General features: G+C 37.8%; 1 protein-coding gene across 4 annotated transcripts in view; it reads right to left on the bottom strand.

Annotated features, from left to right (window-relative positions):
- DNTT (DNA nucleotidylexotransferase) overlaps positions 1–26,981 on the bottom strand; it is a 124,355-nt gene that overhangs the window by 90,430 nt on the left and 6,944 nt on the right. For 2 of the 4 annotated variants that reach the window (XM_061349026.1, XM_061349030.1), the window contains exons 1-2: positions 6,115–6,352; positions 2,614–2,788 (exon numbers count right to left, since the gene is read on the bottom strand). In XM_061349026.1, the coding sequence (XP_061205010.1) occupies positions 2,614–2,788; positions 6,115–6,317 (378 nt within the window). In that variant the 5' untranslated portion in view covers positions 6,318–6,352. Of the gene's footprint in view, positions 1–2,613; positions 2,789–6,114; positions 6,353–24,191; positions 24,350–26,981 lie in introns of those variants that run through there. The other 2 variants (XM_061349028.1, XM_061349029.1) reach the window with 2 other exon arrangements.

Raw genomic sequence — 26,981 nt, 5'->3', positions numbered from 1 at the left:
TAGTAATCTAAGCATCAGTGTGAAGAAGCAGCAAACATCACAGTATTGCTGTTAAATATTAAGGCATCCTAGGGCTCACAGGAAAGTACATGCTGCAGATCCTGCCATGGTCCCACTGTTTATGGGTTTGCCAGTTATCATTTTACAGGGGGGTGACAATTCACATGGAAACCTTCAGAAATTAGCAGGAATCTCTCACTTTACTTCAGTTTAGATCAGACCTTTAATTCTCCTGATGTATGAATTAATTTCCTCACCAGCACACATTAAAATCAATCACTGTGAGGCTCAAGTGCATGCAGAACAAGAGAACAGGTTCATCCTGCTGCACTGCAGGGTTATTTCATGGCCTAGCAACACATGCCATCATTGAGCTGTGCACAACACGGCATTCCTACCACACCCTCATCATTAACAGTCTCTACTGGGGGTACTGAATACCACCATTTCACACTATGCTCCAGTTTGAAAAACTAGCACATTCTTTTCTCATATATAGATCAGAGGAAAACATGTCAACATCCATTGCTTTGAGGTCAGACACCATTTACCAAATGGCAGGGGGTTTGGAACTTGATGATCTTAAGGTCCTTTCCAACCCTAAATATTCTATGATTCTAAATAGTCAATCCACCATTCACAATATCCTCTGAATTACAGCTCCCATTGAGAGATAACACAATATAATAAAACCTCTTTTTCTTTGCACAGTTCTACCTGATGGTACCAAGTTTGTAAATCCATATCCAGACTGTAGCAGTCTCCATTTCACAGGTCCTTCAACGGCCAAGCAGTCAGATGATCATTTCCAAACAGCAAAGGTTTTAATAGTTTTGTATTGTTTTGAAGAGGCAAAGCATTCCATCAAAAGCCTGTTAAAATGCACTGCTCTCAGGGGAACATTTACCGTGATGCTGAAAAATTTGGGGGAATGCTACAGGTACTACAACAACAGCAAGTGCTGCATTGATAGATATGGATATTTCCCCTTTAACAGCACCCACCTTTTTTTTGGAACATGTGACAGTGTGGTAACTTCACATTACCAAACACTGATACAGAAGATATGAAAAGTCTTTTTCATCTACTAAACTTATGCAAATTACTCATACAAATTTAAGGAAAAAAAAGTTTTTGAAGTCAGAAATGCTGTCACAACATAACTATATATGATTTCAGGTTAAAAGTAAATAAATAAATAATCACACAGTAATTCATTTTGAACGTCACTGTATTCTGAGTTTTGTATTTGTATGTCATATTTTGAAATTTTTATTAGTATTTTGAATTTTTTACTGTCACTGTATTTTGAATGTCACTGACGGAGCTGGCGAATGAAGTTGCTAAGCCACTGTCCATCGTATATAAAAAAATCATGGCAGTCAGGTGAAGTTCCCAACGACTGGAAAAAGGGGAATGTAACCCCCATTTTCAAGAAGGGGAAAATGGATGACCCAGGGAATTACGGACCAGTCAGTCTCACCTCTGTGCCTGCCAAAATCTTGGAGCAGATCCTCCTGGAAGGCATGCTAAGGCACATGAAAAACAACAAGGTGCTTGGTGACAGCCAGCATGGCTTCACTACGGGGAAATCCTGCCAGACCAATTTCGTGGCCTTCTAGGTTGCGGTTACAGAATGGATGGACAGGGTAGAGCAGTTGATGTCATCTACCGGGACTTGTGCAAAGCGTTTGACACTGTCCCACATGACATTCTTGTCTTTAAATTGGAGAGACATCAGTTTGATAGGTGGACCACTCCGGTGACCTTGACACATTTGTGAGGTGGGCTGATGCCAACCTCATAAAGTTTAACCATGACAAGTGCAAGGTCCTACACCTGGGTTGGAGCAATCCCAGGCACAGCTACAGGTTGGGCAGAGAAGAGCTTCAGAGCAGCCCTCTGAAGAAGGACTTGGGGATGTTGGTCTATGAGAAAATGAACATGAGCTGGCAGTGTGCGCTTGCAGCCCAGAAAGCCAGCTGTGTCCTGGGCTGAGTCAAAAGGAGCGTGACCAGCAAGCAGGTTGAAGGAGGCGACCCTGCCCCTCTACTCTGCTCTCGTGAGACCTCACTTGGAGTATTGTGTGCAGTTCTGGTGTCCTCAACATAAAAAGGACATGGAACTGTTGGAACAAGTCCAGAGGAGGGCCATGAAAATAATCAGGGCACTGGAGCACCTCCCATATGAAGATAAGCTAGGAAAGTTGGGGCTGTTCAGCCTGGAGAAGAGAAGGCTGCGTGGAGACCTCATAGCAGCCTTCCAGTATCTGAAGTGGGCCTATAGGGATGCTGCGGAGGGACTCTTCATCAGTAACTGTGGTGACAGGACAAGGGGTAATGGGTTCAAACTTAAACAGGGTAAGTTCAGGTTAGATATAGGGAAGAAGTTCTTTACTATGAGGGTGGTGAGGTACTGGAATGGGTTGCCCAGAGAAGCAGTAAACGCTCCATCTCTGGCAGTTCTCAAGGCCACGTTGGATGGAGTCTTGGGTGAGATGGTTTATTGCGAGGTGTCCCTGCCCATGGCAGGGGCGCTGGAACTAGATGATCTTAAGGTCCTTTCCAACCCTAACCTATGATTCTATGATTTGCACTGAAGGATCTCTCTTACCATGAGACGATACTTCATTTCTGAATCAACTGGTCTTCCCGCTTCCATGCAGGCTGTAAACCAAGAGATATCCAGTAGTTCAAATCTGGAGCTATCGCCCACACCCTGTCCTCTCAGCCAGTCCAGCACCTCTGGGTAGGAGTTGTTCTCGGCCACAATATGTGTGACAGAGTCACTGTCAAAAAGTACACAAAAAGAAATATATTTTTTTCCTGAACACATTTGCAGAGCTGCTATTTCCATATTTACTTACCATGCACTTCCTGAAAACTGCAGTATATATTCTACATTAGGATGTGGGAACCAGTTTCGGTTTCATATCACAAAATATCTATTGCAGTCACTGAATCTAGTTTGAGGAAAGACTTTAGTCTGACGGCTCCTATAAATGCAGCTTTTTTTTTTTTTGAGCATCATTTTCCTTCCCTAGGATACTATCACACTTTTTTTCTGAAACTCTGAAAATATTTGGCTTGTAGAAGCAGTACCATAATGAAAAGGCTGCTTTATGACACCCAAGAGGCCCTTCTGATCAATGAATGAAAGCTTTACAGCATTAAAAAGTCTGCTAACAATAATTCTTTAAGCTTTACAGCTAGTAATATCTTTCTGTAAACCTAACTTTTCTGCACTTACATTACGATCTTTACATATGGCATTGTCAAATATTGATGACTTAAATCTTATGAATTATGCTCTCCATCTAAAGACCACTTCCTTGCTACTAAGAGGCCAGCCTCTGACAAAACTGCTATCCTAGTTTAGTGAATGTGAAATTTACAGATCGAGTTATTGTGCATCAGATTATATGGTGTACATGGCTTAAAATGCAGTAAGACAAATGTTGTTACACTAAATTTGGGCTGGCGTCCTAGAATAACATTAGAAAGAATCCCACGATACTTCATAATTAAAAAGATACAGTTCTTCACCTTTCACAGGAAGGTAAAAGACAGGGACAAAGTTTCAAGAAAAAATTACACACATATTAAGGATGGTCTGTAAATTTCTACCTGACCTGCTGGTGCTCCTCAGCAAATTTAGAAAACTAGTAACTTGATAGAAATTCGGAGTGATTCCTAGGGTTCCCCCTCCACAAACACCCTAGGGAGGTGCTGTCACCCACAAAGATAATAAATAAAGGAGCAAGCTCTTCATTTTCATGAAACCTGTAGGACCTCAGTATCTCAAAAATATATGCTAAAAATAACTGGTATCAATAAATTCCTAAATCTCTTGGGGGAAAGGCACAGACAGACGATATCATTATTTTATATAGGTTTTATAAAAATAAGCCTAGAACTGGAATAAAAGTTATCCTGATGGCAGCCACCTCTATTTGCGAGCTTCCATAACCTCCTGGTAGCCCATCTGGTGACAGCCTTGTGTGTACACAGTAAACAGACCCAACAGATTGCTTTGCAGCCCTTCTGTAACACCTGAAGGTACTAAGCCACTAACCTGTCCAAGCAAAGAGAACAGCACTGGTAGAGACAGCTGTGTAGCTGTTAAAGGCAGACCACACCACCTTTCAAAGCAAACTGCATTCCAGGAGACCAACAAAACCCTGTGACCCTGATTCCTAACAATAACCATGGATTTCATTAAATTGCCAAGTCGCAGTGACAAATACTGGAGTCATCCCAGAAGAAACTTATCACATTAATTCTCTAATGAATTAAATCTACTACATTTTGGAAACATAAGAAATGTACTGAATATATTACATTTCAGAAAGATTAAAAACATCATGTTATACCACAATTTTTTCCTCCATGGTGTACAACTTATAAAGTAAAACCCATTGCAACAAAAATAACACAACAAAAACCTACACAAAAATTCAACAAAGAAAATAATAAAAAAAAAAGAACGGAACAAGAAAAAAAGTGCTACTAATATTATTATTTAACCCTGCTCAATTCAACTGTCACTAAACCATCACATCTTTAGTTGAGTAAAAAAAAAAAAAATTCAGTTAGGGACATAGAACTTCTGTTTCCTGTGGTTTATTTCACTTTATATAAAATATTCATATGTAATATATTTATACCAAGCTGCAGCTCTGGGAACATTGCCATTACTATGCTCACAGCAGCAGTTTTGTTGCTGCTGTGCACCAGTTTCCTCTGGTACCTGTGCAGCTGTGCTTTTTTTCTTGGCACAGAATATAACAGATTTAGCAATTTCTCTAGTATTAAAAAAAAAAATTAAAAATCAACAGTTAAATAGTGTTATCCAGTAGCATCTAAGCTGAAATTAAACACAACTCCTGCCTTGCATACAACTTACAGAAAGTCTGAAATACTAGCAATAAACACCTGTGTGTCAAAGCAGCTCAGATAAAGCCTCTACTCAGTCCTCAATGGGTTGTTAATGTAGGTTTCAGAACAGCCCACTTAATTTTTTTTTCCCTAAGACTTCAATTAGTTTTGTATCAGACTCTAATTACTTACTTCTGCTCAATACCTGCTTGAATCTTGCTTTACAAATTATTTCATCCTCCCTTCTTCCTCAGGCTTTCAAAGTTGATAGGATTGAAAAATCTGTGGAAATGAGCTTTTATAAGGAGGACCCAGTTGTATACTATCTGCATACAGATACAGAGAAACGATCAATACTAGGTTTTCTTCCAGCTTTTCAGACAACATACATAATGATGTATCTTTCCAAAAACTGCAAAACTGTACAACTAGCACTCATGACAAGCACTATTTGGAAGAAGGCTTCCTTCAAAATGCGTTGGGTTATTGAAACACCATGGGATGAATCTACAGCTGGAGTACATTTTCACCCTGAAATGCCACATCTGTGGTATTTTAGTCTTACATTTTTTTTCTCCAGTGCTCTTCCAGATTGTACCAAAATGTAAGCCAGTAACTTTGAGACTCACATCAGAGTATTACTCACAAGAAGATTAAATACTAGACTATCAGAGATTTTCTAAAGAAATGACCTGACACACACACACACATTTTCTCTTCCTATATGTCTAATCTTTTTTTTCATTTCAGGAAGTGGCCTTTAAATTCAGATTAATCTTTATCTGACTTCAAGGGGAAAATAACAGCCTATTTAAATCAGGTGAAGGCATAACTCATTGATTCCATTGAGACTATACAGATACACAGAAACCTATCCCATGAAAAATATTTGCAAGTTCACACCTTGCATTTTTTATTTTCTGTGTGAGAAGCTGCACCCTGAAAAGGCAGACATGTTAAAATTGACAGACTTAAAACAAATTAAAACTACAGAGTTTAGAGATGAAAAATAAGAAATGTTGCTGTTTATATTGCACCTACTCTCTGCTCAGAAGACACACTTTAGGAACACCTATTGAAATCCTGAAGCATCTTTATAGTCAGAAAGCAAAGTACATCCACCAATACACAGGCAAAAGCTTCAACCACAGGCACTTTTATGACTGCATTTATCAAATAAGAATGTTTCAAGCAGCATTACTACATGTTATTTTTACACATATAAATATTTTCCTACCTTAGCTCACTTTCTACTCTGAAGCCTTTCCTTCTTGCCAGCTCCATCAAAAATGTCCTTCTGGTCATGCCCATCTTCCTCTGCATAATAAAAATGACAAACTCATTGAACTTTATTTCATAACTGCAAGTAAGGTTTGGAGTACGTATCCCTTTCTGTCTCTTCCTCTGGGAGAATACAGCTGGAGCTCTGATCTTATCCATGATGCAAGGTAGAAGTGTTTTCACTTGGGTAAAAGGGGGATAACATGCTTTCTGGCAGACAGCAGCTGTATTTAATGTCACCACCCATTGAAGTAATTTTCTTCTGTTTCCCCTCTGAAATCAAAACCAGGTGCTACACAAGCAGAAACATCATTTGCTTTCTACCAGCAGGGAATTCATGTACAGAAGTACTCCAGACAGGTGCAAATATGATTTTGTTCTAAAAAATAGCCATTACCTGTAAAGACTTTATCGAAATAATATTGGTCATGGCAAACTTATCTGAAAATATCATCCAGGTCTTCAGCTGGTTTAATGGCCCAGTTCCATCAATTTCTGCTTTCAAATTTTTTTTAAATCTCACTTTTCTAAATTGCAGGGCACAATAATTTTCAATTTATTAAAAAAAAAAAACCAAATAAAATTAATTCCTCTTATTGCTAGTTAAGAACTATGTCTTAGAATACAACTAAATAACAGTATAAAAAAATATTGTATTTGTACCTGTATTTACACCTGTACGCTTGCTATTTCCATGTAATTAATTTCATTTAAGAGAGCAAACAAAAACAAGTTATTGAAATTGACTTTACAATAAAAGAAACACTTTCCTGTTTTGCTAGTAAGGCAACAAAAGGAAAGAGAAAGCATTAGAGATGTGTTTAAATATAACTTTGGTGTGCATTGCCAACACTGCTTTCTACTATTTACCCTAGTATGTACTGGTATCTGCGGCAGGTACAGTAGGGAAAAGATAACTACTCTCCTGCTTTTAGGCACAAAGTGATCTCCAAACAGCTACAGAAGAGACTATGGAAACTACCTTCCTCTCCCAGAGAATGGGGTATTGGTCATCAGAGTACTATGCTAAAGTTTGCTGCAGACATTGTGTTGGATCCAGCGAGGTGTCACTCTCTATTTCCATCAGCGCAAACTGAGTGCAAACAAACAGGTTTACAGCACAAACATTTATTTCATCACAAATTTACTTCAGTGATAAATAGCCCTATTTCCATGTCAAGTTGGATTTTTATTTTTAGCATAGCAGAGAATTTGGATTTTACCAGTTCTTCAGAATGCGTCAGAAATGTTATATCTTGCAATTCTCATTGCTCATGTTCAAGAGAGGAAGCAAGGTGGAAAAATCCTACCTAAGATAGATCAACTATCAACTTTATTTTCAGCCATTTTATCACAGATGGATATACAACCTGAGTTATGGAAAAATGAGTCAAAACCTGATTTCTGCAATTATGACTGTGAGTATAAAATTAAATTATAAAAGTATTACTGACATTTTCGCAGCCCTATAACTCTTGCTGCTTCAACTGTACTACACAGATATAAAGAAACAGTTTTATGAGAATAGAAAATAGCCATCAAAAATTAATATAGAGCTTTCAGCGCTGAGGTCTTCCTGAGGCCATGAAGAAAATATGTACATACTTCAGTACATATACTAGACTCCATTCATTTCCTCCCTTGCTTAAGGATAACCCAGAAGCCAAAATATCTGCTCCTCTTTCTGATTCATAACATTAAATTGTCAAAATGTATCATTTCAAGGATATCTTAAAATTATATAAGATATTTTCATAGGAACGGGAAATTGGACAAGCAGACTTTGAGAGGCTGAAGGAAAAGAACAGCAGCAAGGAAGAAAAAGTAAAAATAATAGTGATGGATCTGGCATTAAGGCTGAGCAACCTAGTTTGGTTGCTCCATGTCTGGTTTTCATACTACTAATCAACCACAACTAATTGAACACTGGCCATCTCCCTCTTTACAGCTTTCATAGGCTTGGTAAAACACTTAATCTCAGGCCTTACAAGGAACAGTGTATCTGAAAACAGGTTCTTTACATATGTTAAACAAAGTTTTATTTTATGTTATAATTAATTCAGCGCTCTCAAATATGTAAATATAATTTCCCCCAGTGTAACATCAAGATGCTCAGTGCCAGTAAAATCCTTCTGGCATGAAAAACGTAAGTTATTATTCCTTTGTGTTACTGTAATAACTCCCGAGCCAGATTTTTGAGTGCATTTAGGTGCCAAAAAGCTGTAAATAGAGGCCTAGTGGGATTTTCAAAATGCCTAAGCAGCCTAGGCACGCAGCTCCTCTGGAAAACAATTTTTGTCTTTGAACCTTATGCAAAGGATTTTCTCTGTCTAAGAAACACAGTACAGAGCCATAAAAAGGTCTCTGCCAATGATGCAATTTTATTAAACATACTTTCTAAAATTAACAGGATTTACATATCCCTGATGAGTGAATAACCTACACTCCAACATTGCTTTATAATATTTGATAGTAATATAAAGACTAGAATATGCATTAGGGAGAGAGCACATACAGTGCACATCTCTTATTTATGACAAAGGAAAAGTACCTTGTTATCTGTGTCATGACATCAGCTACAATTAGTGCCCTAAAACCATAGAACCTTGCAGAAGTTTTTTCCATCTCCCAGAGTTCAGAGTAGTTCACATCCCTGGGGGAAATCTAGAACAAATTTCCATGTTTCTGCTGTTAGATAGTTTTGTGCACTTTCAAGGACACGGATTAAAAACAAGAGGTACACAAATGTTGATGGGCATTTCAGTAAACTTTCATCACCTGTGCTGTCGGTGCCAACAACAGCATCCCAAGAAGTTCTCAAGCAGTGTCTAATACAGACTTCAGGCTGATGCCCAGAGTACTTATCTGGCTTCAAAGGGGGTTTAGCTGGGAGGAGAAGTGCAGGAACACAGAGTTTCTGGAAAGCCCAGTTCAGCACCTCTGAATTTCGCTATTCACACATGCTTTCACTGCACCTTCTTGATTATTGTTAGATAATATTTTAGTGGCCTGCTCTCATCTGAACTGCATTGTAAATAATTTATAAAATGTTACTTGCCATTTTATATAGCTTCCCTGTCAAGAGTGGTGAAAGGTGCTTTTAATACACACTCAATATGCTAACCTTCAGAGAAAGCATCTCTTAAGCACCATCAGTAAAAAACAGAGGAATTATTGTTTGGATACCTTTTCTGATTTCACACAGGCATAACAGCATTACATGCATGTTTCAAAAGTATTAATTTTTCCTAGCTTTTTCATTTTAAAGTCTTTGGTAATTCAGCCTTTTCCAATGAATGATTTCATGGAAATTTTAAAATCATTCAGATAGTTATTTTTGTCCAGCTATTACCATAACTCAGCTTTTGTTTAAATTCCAGCCTTGTTGGTTGCTATACATTCCCTTTGCTATTGATGCTTGTTCTACTATCTGTCACAGCCTACAAATAATCACAGGTGTTTTTCCTGGTTTTAGTACAAGTTTTGTGGAATCCAATTATATTTTTAAATGAAGTTATTACATAGAACTTTTCTGTATTTGTACCATTTACAAACATGAAGGATTTACATATACCAAAATATAAAATATTTAAGATATTTTTTGTGAAGTTTAATCTCTTACAAACAAATACAGGCTTTGTTTTCATCTATTTATATACTTGTTTTGCTTCAATATTTAAGATATTTTTTGTGAAGTTTAATCTCTTACAAACAAATACAGGCTTTGTTTTCATCTATTTATTTATTTGTTTTGCTTCAACATCCTGCTTCATTTGTCACAGGGAACTGTGACATACAGACTCATGAAGGCCTCAAGTTTCTGTCCTTAATCCCACATTATGTGGGATGTTTTCATTATTGTTTGGTAGGTAATCAACAAGCTTAATATGTTACAATCCTGTTGAACAAAATGGATCAGTACCTGGAATTTCTGGACACTGCTAACTGCACCAGCAAACCTTGTCTAAACATACGTTGCATGAATCTGTTTCTTTAGTCTCCGTATATTAGATATATTTATTATATATACTAACATACAAATTCTCACAAAATGAGCATGGTAAAACAATCTGGCTAGCTTACAAACTAAAGAACCAGAACATTATGCTGTTATGCTTTATTCGAGTATTTTGGATAAATGTACTATTATTAAAGACAAGGAAATGGTGAAAAGTACATTCTGTAAGTATTGATACTTTTAAAAATCCATCCTCCCTCATCCTCTTTGGTTTTTATATTCTACAAGAACATTTTCAGGGGGCATCTTCAAAGTATACATGCTTGAGTTATTCACATCAAAGATTATAAACTCTATAAAATACCCAGATGATCAAGAATTCTGAAAAACTGATGAATTGACAGTATGCTTTGAACATCCTTGCTTGGCTGTATCCTGGTGCTTGGCACATAAGATAAAGTAGGTTTAGAGAGGACATGAAATCTTGTAGTTGCAGTCATCAAATATACAATCTTTCTGAGGTATGTGGTCGGAATAACGGCTTATTTTTCTTCTCCCCCTTCCGGCAACCCCCCCCCCCCCCCGGTTGAAGATGTAAAGCTGAAAAAGAAGAATGTATTTAGCAACATATCTCAAACACTGCCCATGTGGAAATCATACCAAGAGCTGACAGCTTCTTTAATTGACTGCATACACAGCTATTACAGAAAGGTTTTGTTCTTCTAAGCCCCCTCTGAGTAAACTAGGGAAGAGAGATATCACAGTGCTGAATAATTAAATAGAGCGATCAGATTTCCCTTTACAGCATGGGGAAAAGTAATTGTAACAAATGCTGGCAGGAGCAACTTCCTACCCACATCAGTGGGCCTATATTCCCTGGAAACTATTATTTTTACTCTTTCTTCAGTCTCTCTGTTCAGTAACAAAGCTGACAATTTCTCTCTTTGTTTACTCTATTAATGGTAGCTGCTGCTCCTTGTTGCGATTGTTACAGGAGTATTCTTTGATTTTTTTTTTTTGTGCTGGTGCATCAATGGTTTTCTTTATGCTGTAGTCTCATGAGAGCCTCGTGAACCTCGAAAGCAACAAGTGGAGACATATCCACATAATATCATCAATATACATTGTCAGAGCACTGGAACAGGTTGCCCAGGGGGGTTGTGGAGTCTCCCACATTGGAGATATTCAAGGCCCACCTGGACAAGTTCCTGTGTGATGTACTCTAGGTTACCATGCTCTTGCAGGGGGGTTGGACCAGATGATCTCTTGAGGTCCCTTCCAAACCTTGGGATTCTGTGATTCTGTGATTCAGGCAGGTTCTTTGACAGTTATGCATCTCTTTCAAACACAGTTTACAAAGGTAAAAGTCTCTGGATATTGAGTACTATTTATTTAGACTCTCACATTCATCTCATTGCCAGTATTAAGGACATTTCTGTTAATTAACAAATACCAAATAACTCTTCAGAGATGAGGTACTACACAAATTGTGTTTCATGGCCTATATTTAGGCAGCTGAAAAGATTCTTTCTCTCGGTGATGACCAAATAATGTTCCCATGGACATTTCAGAAATTTCTTACATAAAAAGGTAATAGTAGAAATGAATACACTATTATATAAAAATTTTTGTCCTGCCACTTTCATTATCTCATGAAGAACCCTTTATATCACTAATAGAACAAGTAAGTTGTTCATGTATGTTCTTCTACTTAGTTGTTACAAGAGTTATTAATGGTAGAATTGATGCCTCTTGCAGTAACACTGAAAATGCAGTTCTAGACCTATTTAGATTACAGAATATGCAAACAGCAGTACCTGTAAGATTTATGCCCTCTACACTTCCACACAGAGGGTAAAGCATAATGCATTTAATGAAGACAGATATACATAAGCCAAAATAATGAAAAATGGGAAGAGGATATTGCCATGTTTCACATAAAGCTTTCAATTATATACTCAATTTTCAGCAGTACAGGAAAGTTTCTTTGCCTTGCAGTTCCCACATTATCAAGGTAAGGAGAGAATCATACCAGGTAATATAGGAGAGAAGTAAATAAGAGTAAGTACCATAGATAATGTTGCCGCAGAGGGAAGAAAAACTTATGAATAATATTACACAGTAAGTCCCCTTGTCCTCTCAAAAGTTTAAGCGAATCACACCAAGATAAGAAAGTTTATTTCACTTTCTGACTACTGAGCAAAAGCAACAGGTAATGGCTAACAGTACGGTGAGTCCTGACAGAGCTTTTTCTGCAAAATCCACTGAAATAAGCTGTATAAAAAAGTCAGAGCAAGTCTCAGAGAAGCTGAAAGAATTGCTGATGAGGATTACACATATCTTCGTGCTGCCTCAAGAGTGAAAACAAAACAGATGTTCATCTGAGTGACATGTTGTGAATTTTGCAGGCGAAGAAAAAATCAATTAGAAGCCTTTTTTATTCTAGAAATCTGAGCTGAAGGAAGCTAAAAAACAGAGTGGGATGGAGCAGAATTATCACCTTTTTGATTTATTGAGGTTCTGAGTTCCACTAATGCAGAACTAATTACAGCAGAAGTAGCCTAGCTGGGCAATTAATTCATAACAGGAAAGAGTTTGCTTTATCCAGATGGATTTTTTTTTAATCCAAAGCCATTCGTGACACAGTTTCCACAAAAGCGCTCTTTTCGTGTCTTACTGACTTCACCTATCATTTGGCACCTGCCTAGAATATCACAAAATACTTAAACATTTTTTATTTTGAAGGGTGGATTTGATGGCTCTACCTTTCACTATAATGAAAGCTAATTTTTTTCAACTGCATGAAAATTTACTTCTCAAAGCCACTGGCAATTGCTTTTTCAGGCTCTCCCAAAGTTTGTTTCATTTGTTTTATCTTGCAGAAAGCTCAATGTTACAAAGTAGATTCAGAGTTGCAATAGCCCCCACAAGCAGTCCCAGTGTAGAATTTCATACTTACTTTGTTGTGAACATATGTAGATCATTGTTTATAAGAAAACCACACTGTCCCTAGATATTTTTGAGAAGACAGCCCTCAGAGTCACCTTTCTCTCTCCTTAAATCACATATGCAAATCTCATGCCATTATTTTATGATGCACACCTGCTCATTAGGAAATTCGATCGCAAGCTTTGACACATTTTTATACTATTTAAAGAGAAAATATAATTCTACCTAGTTGAAACACTTGTATTATGAGCTTTACTCCTCTTTCCCATGTTTATTGCTGCAGAGAATATTCAGTTTTAAGAAATTAAAGCTAATTTTATGCTACATGTATAGTCAGACTCAATGTAGTATCACGTAACTATGGATTGAGCTGAAAATTCAACAGTTAAGTGAGTCAGAAGATTACATGGTCCTGGAGAACTTTCTTTCAGAAAGCTTCAATGTCTTTTTTTTTCCACTAAGGGATCTTCTATCCTTCTGATTTTCTATTCCTATGCCAACCTAATTATTATCATATATTATGCAGCATGACTGCAGGAAGGTTATAAAGGTGGATATATTTTAAACGCTGTTTTGTTAAATAATTTACTCAAAATTTTACTAAAAATGCACACTGTTTATAATAGAGTCATAGAATCATAGAATAGTTAGGGTTGGAAAGGACTTTAAGGTCATCAAGTTCCAACCCCTCTGCCATGGGCAGGGACACCTCACACTAAACCATCTCACCCAAGGCCTTGTCCAATCTGGCCTTGAACACTGCCAGGGATGGAGCATTCACAGCCTCCCTGGACAACCCATTCCAGTGCCTCACCACCCTAACAGGAAAGAATTTCCTCCTTATATCCAATCTAAACTTCCCCTGTTTAAGTTTTAACACATTACCCCTTGTCCTATCACTACAGTCCCTGATGAAGAGTCCATCCCCAGCATCCCTATAGGCCCCCTTCAGATACTGGAAGGCTGCTATGAGGTCTCCCTGCAGCCTTCTCCAGGCTGAACAGTCCCAACTTTCTCAGCCTATCTTCATACAGGAGGTGCTCCAGTCCCCTGATCAGGCTCATGGCCCTCCTCGGGACTTGCTCAAACAGTTCCATGGCCTTTTTATGTTGAGGACACCAGAACTGCACACAATACTCCAGGTGAGGTCTCACAAGAGCAGAGTAGAGGGGCAGGATCACCTCCTTCAACCTGCTGGTCACACTCCTTTTGATGCAGCCCAGGATACAGTTGGCTTTCTGGGCTGCGAGCGCACACTGCTGGCTCATGTTCATTTTCTCATTGACCAACACCCACAGGTCCTTCTCCACAGGGCTGCTCTGAATCTCTTCTCTGCCCAACCTGTAGCTGTACCTCGGATTGCTCCAACCCAGGTGTAGGACTTTGCACTTGGCATGGTTCAACTTCATGAGGTTGGCATCAGCCCATCTCACAAGTGTGTCAAGATCGCTCTGGATGGCATTCCTTCCCTCCAGCGTATCAACAGAACCACACAGCTTGGTGTCATCGGCAAACTTGCTGAGGGCGCACTCAATCCCACTATCCATGTCAGCGACAAAGATGTTAAACAAGACCGGTCCCAACACCGAACCCTGAGGGACACCACTTGTTACTGGTCTCCAGCCGGACATTGAGCCATTGACCACAACTCTTTGTGTGCGGCCATCCAGTCAGTTCTTTATCCTCCGAGTGGTCCATTCATCAAATTGATGTCTCTCCAATTTAGAGGCAAGGATGTCGTGTGGGACAGTGTCAAACGCTTTGCACAAGTCCAGGTAGATGACATCAACTGCTCTACCGCTGTTCATCAATTCTGTAGCCTCATGATAGAAGGCCACCAAATAGTTAAGTCACTTTGCACTACACGATGTTATTAAGGAGACAATTCAATATCATAGTTTTCTTTTGCTGTTGGCATATCATGTCAATGTTTAGTAATGCACTAGAATTCAAAATATCATGAATACAAGCATGATACATATGAAAATTTAGCTTCTATTTTGTTTATCCGTATTGAAATATGTAGAATTACAAAAATGTAGAATTATGCCAAGTTAGAGAAAAGAAAGGCTTAAATCCTGGGGCTGTGCTAATGGTTATGGAGAGCAGGTACGAGTAGATTTCAAAGTTATCATATAGCCAAGAATTATTATTTTGACAAAATTACTACATACATGTTTTCAAAACCCAACCAGCTCATTTCCAGCTATTGTAGGCTGCTCATATACAAGCTTGATTCAAGCACCATGGAAGTCATACCAATCTATCACCCAGCTTTCACTGTCCAAAGCAAATAAGTCAGGTAGGAGGAGCTGGAGAAAATCTCCTGTGGATTTTTGGTACTTAGGCCAGACCACTGATTTACTTACATGAAGCACTAAGGAAAAAATCTTACCCACCAGTCTGTGCTCTGCAGACTCATCACAGAACACCTGAAGATAACGTGAGGTGTTGAACACCTCAACAAAACATGCCCAGCACAATAAACTTCAAAGAATGAAGAAACCATGGGTATAACATCACAGGCATACACTGAATGCATATCAAAATTGTATTGAGAAGCGAAGGTCTGCAGAGAAGCAGACTTATGGTAATTAATATAATAGACTTCTATAAGATTAAAATAATCGCGTAAGATGTAGTCATGTTTTCAAATGTATGGGAAAGTATTACAAGATGTCTCATGTTTTATAGAAGAATAAGCTTATGTAAGCAAAATGGGACACAATATAGGAACCATATACACAGAATTCACTAAAGAATTATAAGTTGCATATATAAGTGTCATAATCACTGAACCATGCAGTTAACATTGATAAAAATACATTTTGCTAATAGTGTGAGTTAGAATCTACATAAAATTTGGTCAGTTAGCCCATTAGCTTCTGTAGGCATCTAATCAAGTGCAAAAATTTGTCAAATTGCATAACCTGCAGAGTGAAAATCCATGTATATTTTTGTACATTGATAAATCCAGAAAATTCTCTGTTACAATTAATTATATGCAGTGTGTGTCTTTCCCTTTATGCAGACTCAATGGCTTCCTGATTACTTATTTCACTGGTATATAGCTTACACGAGTTAAAACGTCTTTTAGATCCTTTCCTCACATTGTACAGGTGTTGAAAAATCAAGACAGGAAGAGGGTAGGGTAGCAGGGAGTACATGACTTTGGGTGATTGTGCTCAGTTTACAGGGCTGAAAGAAAAAGTTCAACTTTGCAACAGCCCTTACTGTTCTGGTTGCATACAACATCATGAAGGAAACCAAACATAAATATTTATTGATGAAAACTTACAGGGGAAGGTTAAAAGAGCTACCTAAATCAGACTGTAAGAATGGATGTTTCCATGAGCGAGTAAAAAAAATCTATATTTGAAGGAGAGAATATTAGATAATTATATTCTTTACTTTATTGCAGTGAGTGGAAAAAGATGGCTCTGTCCAGGAGACAATTATCTGAGCAGAAAAGATTTGATGATGGCAAGAAAGTAGGCATATGTATCGAAGGCATTTGATACAGGCCATTAACAAATATCCTAAACAGCTATTGTCTGGTAGACATTGTCAAATAAAAGCTGAAAGGTATCCAAAATAACTTTAGAGCATTTGCATTTAACTGCAAATTATGTATGTATGCATAGAAAATCATTTTGTCAAAGTATTAAAGTTACAGTTCTAAAGAGTCAGATGTAGTAATTGTTGGGGCACTCTAACTTTAGCAACCATTTATACATATTCTCTTCACTACTTACTGGTCAAAACCAACAGACAACAAAACACAAACCCCACCAGTCATTGTGGTGAGGTACAAAGCCATAGCATGCGCTCCCTGCTGCTCCATAGCAAACCACCACACAAGATCACCACATGCTACTTCCACAGGTGCACTACCACAAGCAATCTACACAAATACCAGTGTAAACAAACAGCAGTATAATATAGAAGGGTGAAGATGACAGCCAGAAACTGAAGATGACTGGTTTAAAGGACTATTAAGGAAAGAAAAAGTACTGGCAGTATCTCTTCAGTCATGTTCAGTCCTACCATATGTGTTTGTTTTCATAAGATGCTCTCAAGGCTATTTTACATTAATTAGCATAGCAATTTGGCAAATTCTTTGAGTATTATGAGGAAAATAACAACACATTAGATTGTAAAAATAAACTACTTCAAATGTGTAGTACATATAACAGATAGAGTTACTATTTGTTACCACCTTGTCCCTCACAACCCCATACCAGGCATTTGACACGAAAACTTAACAGTTCAGCCTCTCTGTAACATGTCTGAGCCAAAAGAAGTCAATTGCTGCACCTGACTCTGTAAACTTAAAAAACCTTTTTCTTGCAAATCCTGAGCCATCTGAGGTTAGAAGAACCAGCTGAGAAGGTGCATAATTAATATGATAGAGACAGTTGCTTTATGACTCACGTTTCAGAAAAGGATATATAGCCTCCTCAGTTATCTCCAGAGCAAAAAAGAAAAAATATATCAATACAGTGGTTGCTCAGGTTTTCTTTTCTTGTTAAATTTGGGAATATTTTCTCATTGCAGCAATGATTGAAGGTCTGTCCTGTTGCTTTCTTTCCCAAGAAGGCACATTTTACAGGCATCCTTTTAAATGGATACATTAAAAATCCTCAACTTTCAGATTGCTTCAGAATTATTATAAACTGTATACACCTGAGCAGTTATATATCACTTTTCACACTAATTCATGCTGAATATGCTTGAAAAGTAACTGATACTCTCCCTATTCCTCACATATCAAAATAGACACATATGTATATTTAAGTGGCATACTCAGCGCTCTTGAGGCTTTTTACTTTCAGAGGTGACTAGAAGCACCAAACTCATTCACCTTCCACTTAGACCACTGCTTTTCAATCTTTTTCAGCCATGAAAACACATAACATTTCCCAAGTTAGTCCTAGGACTCAAATACCACTAGCTTAAGCCCTACATGTTTAAGAAAGGCGATGCTGCAAATTATTAGGAAGCAATCCTGTTTTCCCCAGATATAAGTACCTGGCCCCATAATCTTTACAGATACTGTCTTATTTCTGTGCCTGAAACATAAATTTCAGCCCATCTGTATACAGACCTTGAATTGACAAACTGCTTTTGTTCCCACCATAAACGTAGGAGCATGACCAAAGTAGTGTCAACCTGAAATCAATGGCAACAGCTTCTGCAGGATCTGATAACATAAAGTTAGGATGGTACTGAGACCAAATTTAGGGCGTGCTCTTACATGATTTTACCTCTTAGGCCATGATATTTTGGATAATAAACATTGCTTCTGTGTATTCATAGAATAGTTAGGGTTGGAAAGGACCTTAGGATCATCTAGTTTCGTCTCCCTTGCTATGGCAAGGACATCTCGCTCTGTCCAACCTGGCCTTGAACACCGGCAGGGATGGAGCATTCAAAACGTCCTTGGGCAACCTATTCCAGTGCCTCACCACCCTCACAGGAAAGAACTTCTTCCTTATATCCAATCTAAACTTCCGCTGTTTAAGTTTGAACCCATTACCCCTTGTCCTATCACTACAGTTCCTAATGAAGAGTCCCTTCCCAGCATCCCTATAGCCCCCCTTCAGATACTGGAAGGCTGCTATGAGGTCCCCATGCAGCCTTCTCTTCTCCAGGCTGAACAGAATTGAATGATGTTTTGGATAAAGGTTATGTCTAAAGCTGAAAGAGACAAAAGGGAATAATAAAGGGTTTTGTTAGGTTCAGAAATATATATTAGGGTTTGAGTTTGTACTTAGCCAGAAGAGGTGTTCAGTTTGGCTATAATTGAGGGTCAGCAAGAATAATCTTGGATTTAGAGCAGCTGAGGTAACAACGCCTGAACTTGGGATAAGGGCTAGGGTCCAGATCTCAAGAAGTTCAGATAATGTATACTTAGATATCAATATCAAAGACTAGATTTAGTCTAGTGCTGGGCCAGCAGCCTTAATTTCTTATGAGTGATGCAATATATTCATATCAACAATCAGGTTAGGATAATTATTAAGTTTTGGGAAACAGAGCACATTTGCCTATGTTTTAGACTAAGTGTAGAAATTAGACTATTGATTTGAGCACAGATGAGAGCAAGGGTCTGAAACCTGTGCTTGGCATTTGGCTGAAAGGAATAATTTTCCAACATTAATGAACAGGTTAAATCTTTATAGAGTTCAGAGTCCTGTAGAGTTAAGGGTTTAATTCAATAGGATCCCATGGCCTATATCTAAAAGGACTGCTGGGCTAGCAATTCTGGGCATGTGTATAGTATTAGGGTAGCAGGGGTCAGGATTACTGGGATTATTTATCCACACTGTCAAAAGGGTTTATGGCTAATTAATTCATATGCAAATTATGAAGCTTTCCTGTTTGTGTGTGTTATATGTGGGGATGTAACAGCTGTGTTTGGGCTAACAGCATCTGACAGACTGGAGTCAGACCTGACTTAGAAGAAGCCACCTGGCTTGGTTTTGTGGTCATACAGGAAATAATTTCCCTCTGCAGAGCTCTTGGCTGAGCTTTTGCACCTCTTCTCTGTTTAATCTGACTCTAACCGTTTTTTTCATCCTGTAAAGTGACCCTATTAAGTCCCAATTTAAATAAAAATCTTGGGCAAATTAGTACATTCAGGTTCATAGAGTCATAGAATTAACATTAACATTAACATAGAATTAACAGGTTCATAGAATATTTCCAGGGTTGGAAAGGACCTTAAGATCATCTAGTTCTAATGCCCCTGCCATGGGCAGGGACACCTCACACTAAACCATGTCACTCAAGACTCCATCCAACCTGGCCTTGAACACTGCCACGGATGGAGCATTCAGTGCCTGACCACCCTCACAGTAAAGAACTTCTTCCTTGTATCTAACCTAAACTACCCCTTGTTCTATTGCTACAGCCCCTAATGAAGAGTCCCTCCCCAGACCACTTGTAGTCCCCCTTCAGATACTGGAAGGCTGCTATGAGGTCTCCACGCAGCCTTCTCTTCTCCAGGCTGAACAGCCCCAACTTTCTCAGCCTGCCTTAATATGGCAAGTTTATTATACGAGGCTCCTATAATAAATGCAGAAGCCTCTTATAATAAATACAGAAGAACACACGTGGTGTAGGAATGCAAGCAGGTAAAGAAAGATTTTTCAATTCATTTGCTGGACAATTGTTGAAAGAAACATTTCTTTCACTAGAAAAGGCATAACATTTTCCATGAAATGAAACAAAAATGTTTCTCTGTGATTGAAATTGTTCTTTCAACCAAAAATGAAACTCCATCTATTAATTATTCAAAAATATCCCCATTCAGTTTGGGTCGAACAATGTTTTTTATTTGATATGAAGCTGGGCAACATAAAGCAATTTCAGAACACTTGTTTTCCTAATTCTGTATTATATTTTTCAATCTTAGGGCAATTTTTAATTTAAAATACCATTTTTAAATGAGAAGAAAAAGAAGGCACCTCACTCTGCTGGTGACATCAATTGGCTTATCTTAAGTTTCATAAACGTCAAATATTAAATGGACAAAAGCAACACGAAACTTGGAATAACCGGTTCCCTATGTTGGATCTCTGGCTTTTGTTAGATTTCATAACAGCACTGAAAAATGTTTGTGGTAGGGGATGGTTTTGGTTTGGCTTGTTTTTTAAACATATGCTATTGTTGCAACCATTTCTTTAACGATGATCTTGATTTTTAATAGTCATATTTTGGCGAATCAAGACAAGCCATAATGGGATATCCTTAGACTCAGATATATTTAGACCAATATGGAGTTAGATGCAGCTATCTTGATAAATTCAAGCTCTCACCAGTAATACATGGCAGAAGTGATCCATTCACCTTTGTCAATTTCTGTACAGCCAGATTGTGGCAGATTTTCAAAAACTGGAAACTTTATGAACAATATGTTTAAGTTCAATCACAGCCATAGGACATAAAGCAAGAATTTGTTTACATAAATAATAATTTCTGTAATGCAAAAGGTCATATTATGATGATTGTTAGTCACTTGTAACCTTAATGCCTATGCATTTATGAGTCTCTATTTGAAGCCTGTGTGAAAAAGAAGACCAAGATGCGTACTGTGACTTCTACACTGAGTAGTTTCCATTTTCATTCCTGGTTTAAGGTCATCTTCTGGATTATTTCTGCTTCAGCTAGTATAACTAAAATCAAATAGATGGCAAAATCTTGTGTTTAAATAAGGGATTCATTTAAGATTTTCAAAATTCTAAGCAGGTAAACAAGAGTTCAGTAAGAGCTAAGGAAGAGTTTTGCCCTTTACTCTGCAAGTGGTGCAGAAAAACGTATTTTATGCCTTCGCACTTGTGTGTACATACATATATGCACATTTCACTTCTATGAATGTTAAAAACATTTTGTCTGTATTGAGTAGGCCAAATGCTTGAAGTTGAAAACACTTACGATTCAGTCAGTACTACTTTATTGGATACAGCAGTTCTATATCACCAAAGATTCCGGACAGCAGTTTTTTCCTGAGGGATTCGTAGATTGAAGGGGTATATTTAATCTGGGACACATTTTCTTTCCATCCAACTATTTGTTACTATACTATCCAGGCAAGAATATCATACCATAATATTTTTCATAATACCTGAACATAGTCCATGTTTTTTGACACTTAATTAAATTCTAGTCTGATTACTTGTTTGACCCTTATTTTCGTGACAGTAATATCCATATATGTTTAATTTCTTTTTTCATGAGCTTTGTTCTAGATGTACATTCTTCTGGAAGTAATCTCATAGTTTTTAATTTAAGCTTGTAAGCCAAGTCATGCTGCCCATAAGGTGGAAATAAGTCAAATTAAAGCCTTTTTTTTTTTTTTAGGCCATATTCCAGCGTTAGGTCTAGCAATATTTTGTCCAGCAAATGTATGAACAGTGAACTAAACTAGAGAAAGAATTGCTCAGTGCATTATTCAGATTAACTATTTCAGCGCGAAGGGATGATGATTTCACATAAGGACAATTGTGTGCTAAGAACAGCTCAGCTAAGTTCCAACATTTTCATGATCACTAGGTTTGGTGGGAAAGGGAGGAAATGTCAAATGCTCAGATAGTTCACCTGAGAGTGAACTATTGCCCCTGACTGAGAACACACCCCGTTTCCCCTAAACACAAACTCACCAGCAAGAACAGTAATACTTTCAAAAAATGCAACAACTCTCTTTCGCAAAGACAGAAATTTCTTTCCAGACTTTGGCCATTTTCAGAGACATTTCAATTTAAATTAAGGTATCTTTTCCAATATACTGTTGAAACACTTCTTTGAACTTGACTTACTGAAGCATGAAAATGTACATGGAATGTCTGTGTTCAATATCACTTATTCCCAATTCTCTAACTCAGAAATCACTGTTTAATCAATCCAAAGCACAGAGAAAATCCATTAGGCTTACAATCAATCGCTGTATATCATCGTCAAATAAAGCTTTCATTTAAGACTTCATTACAAACTGAACAAACATTAAGTCCTAAAATGATACAATCAGCAAATATCTATTCACCAGAAGTGTATCAAAGCCAGAATTTGGCATAACCAAATACATTTTCTATTTACAAGATGATGTATATACATTGGGAATATTCACCTTGGCAGACAAATGACAAGGTGAAATTGAGCATTTTAATACTTCTTTTCATATGCTTGTTGCAATAAAGAACATATTTTGAAAATATCTTCTGGAGTTGCCACAATATCTCATTTATGCAGGTACAGTGAGAGTCTTGCACACCTGTACAGAGCAAAGTTCTGACATTGTATTTGTTATATTTCCACTGCTGACAAATAGGGGAAACTTACAAATTCTGTCTAACTTTGGTAATTATGACTTGCTTAAATTATATTAATAGCATTTGAGAAGAACACAAAAAATCCCAAATAAAAGGCAAATTGGAACAGGTTTCCCAGAGAAGTTGTGAATGCCCCGTCCCTGGAAATGGTCAAGTCCAGGTTGGATGGCACTTTGAGCAATTTGGTCTAGTGGAAGGTGACTCTGCCTATGGCAGGGAGTTTGAGAGTTTGGAACCAGATGATCTTTAAGTTCTCTTCCAACCCAAAACATTCCACGTTATGATTCCATGGTATTTTCCTTCAAAAGTGTGGCATTACTCTACTGCTGTCTTCCATACAGAATTTGCTAGGATAAACTAACAGTCAGCTATCAAGTTAAGCTCCCTTGATGCTAAGTGTCTGTTAGCAAAAACAATACAATCCTATATCTTGACATTAATCTGCACTGGTTTTTATCCTCAGATCTCAAAACAAGCCAATGAGCTGCCAACTATCTGACAGCTGCAAGTGTCTCCTGCATGAATGTGTACTATGGGCTAGATTCCTATCTCTGTTACAGCAGTAACAATAAAAGGTCTCTTAGTAAACAACATCAACATACAAGAAGTGCACCAACTCTCTATGGAAAAATTACAAAGAGAACCTATGTTTACTGCATAAATATAGGGGGGAAATGAAAGTGTGATTTTGTATGTGTAAATATTCAAAATTTCACACTTAATAAATTAACCATCCAATTAAATATATGAAGAAACTGTCACACTCCTTTCCAAGTGACCAAAAAACACCACTCCATTTTTTTTTAATAATTATACTGGTTCTGGTTCAGTAAAGCATTTGATTTTATATACACATGGTGTGACTTGATTATTTTGAGTCTAAAGATCTGACAAAGTCATCTTTTACGAAATTGATTTTCACTGTCAACAAGAGTTGATTACCGACATTCAGCAGCCGCCTTGCATGAAAAGTCCTGCTTTCAGACCCTGTGCAGGAGCTCTAACAATTCAATGTATTTAAGTACGCCCCCTTATGGTCTGTTACAACATGGCGTTGTAATGCTTTGCATGCCTCGATTTCAAGTGTTAACAATGTCATGCACGCTGTATATATATCATTAGAGTTAAGCTAAGCCTGTAGCGTTGCAACTCATCTTAGAAACTGCTTTGTTCAATAAATCTGTGACAACAGATGTCTGCAACTGCAGAAAGTATGTTGATAACCTTATCTGAAAAGTTATTCAACCAGTGAAATGCAGTTACCAATCCCTTCACTTCCTTTTACTTCCAACTCACCTTCACAAAACTCTCTGAAAAACATTCATTAAGAGCAATGCGATTTCACCACCTTTGTGCTGTGTCAGTCCAGCAAAGTGCTCTGATCTCTTGCAGAGTCTTCAGAATTCAGTTGGTAACTTCAAATAAAGGCAAGTGCTAACTTCTTACAGAAGATCCTGTAATGTTAAGCAAAGTACATGAAGGATTAAGATCCTCTGTGAAAATAAACAGGACTTTCTATGATTCAAGTTCTTCTCCCTGAACTTTAACTGAAAAGTTCTGGGGTCATTTTGATAAAAGTTTGCTGAAAGGCATCCTTTCTGATATCTTTGCTTATCTTTGCTTACTCAGTTTAGAAAAATGAGGGGGTTTATCTGTGATGGATTTACAATTTAAATCTCTAAACAAAATAATCAGATTAACAATTTTCTGCAGTATATTTTGTGAGAGTGAATGATAAAAGAAAATATGTATTTAGAAGATTTATTAGAACACTCAAAGTGTGTGAACAGCCCAACAGATGCAGTCCACCAAGAAATTAGACAAAAACCTACTAATATCCCCTCATCAAAAAAATAAGCCTCAATACTGGCATTCCCTCATAACATTCAATAAATAGTTCCCAGTACTATTTTAATCTCCTCTGGGAGCAAAGAGAGAATCTAAAGATCCGTTGTCTACAAGCACATTAAAGGATGCATAAGAATCAAACAATGGGGGGGTCAGCTGTATTCAAGAAGCTCACTTGGTTTTGCTTTCCAAGTTTCCAAATTCATACCCACAAAAGAAATTCTTCTGTTATGTAAAAATTTTAAAGTAGGTCTTAAAGAAGGTGGCTACCCTCTGAAGCAGGGAGGGTTATTCCTGTCAACTTTTCTCCTAAATTCTTCTACTGTTAGGAAGATATCAAATATCACTGAAAGTTTATATTAAATGCTACATTTCAACTTTGCTCTGAGATGGATTGTGTTTGGACAGAGTCTACTTTTGTAGGATGGATGCTCTAGAATTCTTCTATATGAGGTTGCAGAGAAATACATGTAAGAGTTTCTAAAACTGAAGTTAATAACCAAAACTAATTGTAAGAGTATTTTCTTACCAGTTATAGGTAGTACAGGCAAGGATGTTTGTGTTAGAGTATTAAATGCCATAAATACAAAGGCTGTGCCTTTCAGACAGGGTGAACAAAGAAAGAAAGCAGCTTTTCCACAATAAAACCACCTTATTGTTGAGATGTTTCTAATCTTTCAAAAGAGGGACAATCCCCAACTCCCACAGACAGTTTGCAATCTCAAAGCAGACAAAATGAGAGAAATTCAGAGGAAAAAAGGGAAGCAGAAAGATAATCCTTATTCATATATTGCTTTACATCAAAACAAGGGGTCTTTTTCTTCAGACAGCTGTCTGTCAGTAGCAGGGTGGAAGTCAGTCTTTCAGAGAGCCAGCCAAAGCTGGCCGTCACATGCCTCTTAGGATATACCTTCCCCTCTCAGAAACCCATAACCAGAGTTGTGTAGAAGTGGTGTGTTTCAACCTACTTTTGTTTCTTGACACCTGATACTTGAGAAGCAAGTATGTTTGCTCTCAAGTTTCCTCAGATACAGATAAGAAATCTGAAGGAGACTAACCTAAGAAATCCCCCACAAAAATATTGCATTCTTTCTGGCCTTGCTCTCCTGCTGTTCTGCTCTTACAGAGTGTTGACTCACAAGGGGGTTGCATGCTGTGAGACAGACAACAAGAGGTAAGAAGGCTAAGTGCAATCGTCTATTGTGAGAATAAGAAGGAAAATGAAAAAAATTATTCATAGTATTCCTTGAGTTCAGTCCATCAAGAGCAGATCTCCACTGACTTCTTCTCTATGCAAAATAGTTTTCAGCACTTCAGCTTTCCTATCCCTCAGTTAAAGCGTTGCTCAAACCTCCATTTATTTATCAAGCCTTGCTAGATAGATAAAGTTATGGGGAAAAAAATTAGATCCCAGTAAGGAAAGAAAGTATTTAATGAGTAAGTAATCGTGTGGCTTTTCTGATGCATATCTCAAAAATACTTGGTAGCTATTGTCTTTTATATGTGATTGAGCTTTCTTTAAAAACAAAAACATGACTCTAGAAGCTGATATAAGCACGTGTAAACTGTCAGTAGAAATTCAGAAGCTGAGCTAGCAGGGTAAGCAACACTGATGGCATCATCTCTGATGTGATAGGGACACTGGATCAGAATATCCAGCACACACTGTGATGGCGTGTTAATTTTAAATTATAAAACCATTTCCAAGCCTGTAAACCAAACTAAACTAAGGTCAGCCACCTAAGTCAACAGGAAAGAGAAGAGACAAACTACAGCTATAAACAATTTCCCAATGACATAATTTGTAATGAGCTATAAGCTATAGGCTGTGCCTTTTCATTTTGTCAAAAGGTATATCAGGGCCAGAGTATTCTTCCATATTTTTTGTGTTCACATGTGCCAGTCACACATACAGAATGTTAAGTGCTTTGGTTATGAACTGGGGTACAGCTGACTGAAGTCATCACTGCATCATCTGATTTGTAACTTCTGACCCAGACGATCATAGAATCATAGAATAGCTAGGGTTGGAAAGGACCTTAAGATCATCTAGTTCCAGCCCCCCTGCCATGGGCAGGGATATCTCACACTAAACCATGTCACCCAAGGCTTTGTCCAACCTGGCCTTGAATGCTGGCAGGGATGGAGCATTTATAACTCCCTTGGGCAACCCATTCCGGTGCCTCACTACCCTCACAGTAAAGAACTTCTTCCTTATATCCAATCTAAACTTCCCCT

Source organism: Neopsephotus bourkii, unplaced genomic scaffold (genome assembly GCF_033783945.1).
Source record: "Neopsephotus bourkii isolate Nb327-2 ecotype Australia unplaced genomic scaffold, CSIRO-AGI_Nbou_v1 NB_379, whole genome shotgun sequence".
In the NCBI taxonomy this organism is placed as follows: domain Eukaryota; kingdom Metazoa; phylum Chordata; class Aves; order Psittaciformes; family Psittacidae; genus Neopsephotus; species Neopsephotus bourkii.
The sequence above is the reverse complement of the archived record's forward strand: the minus strand, read 5'-3'. Positions and strand labels throughout refer to the sequence as shown.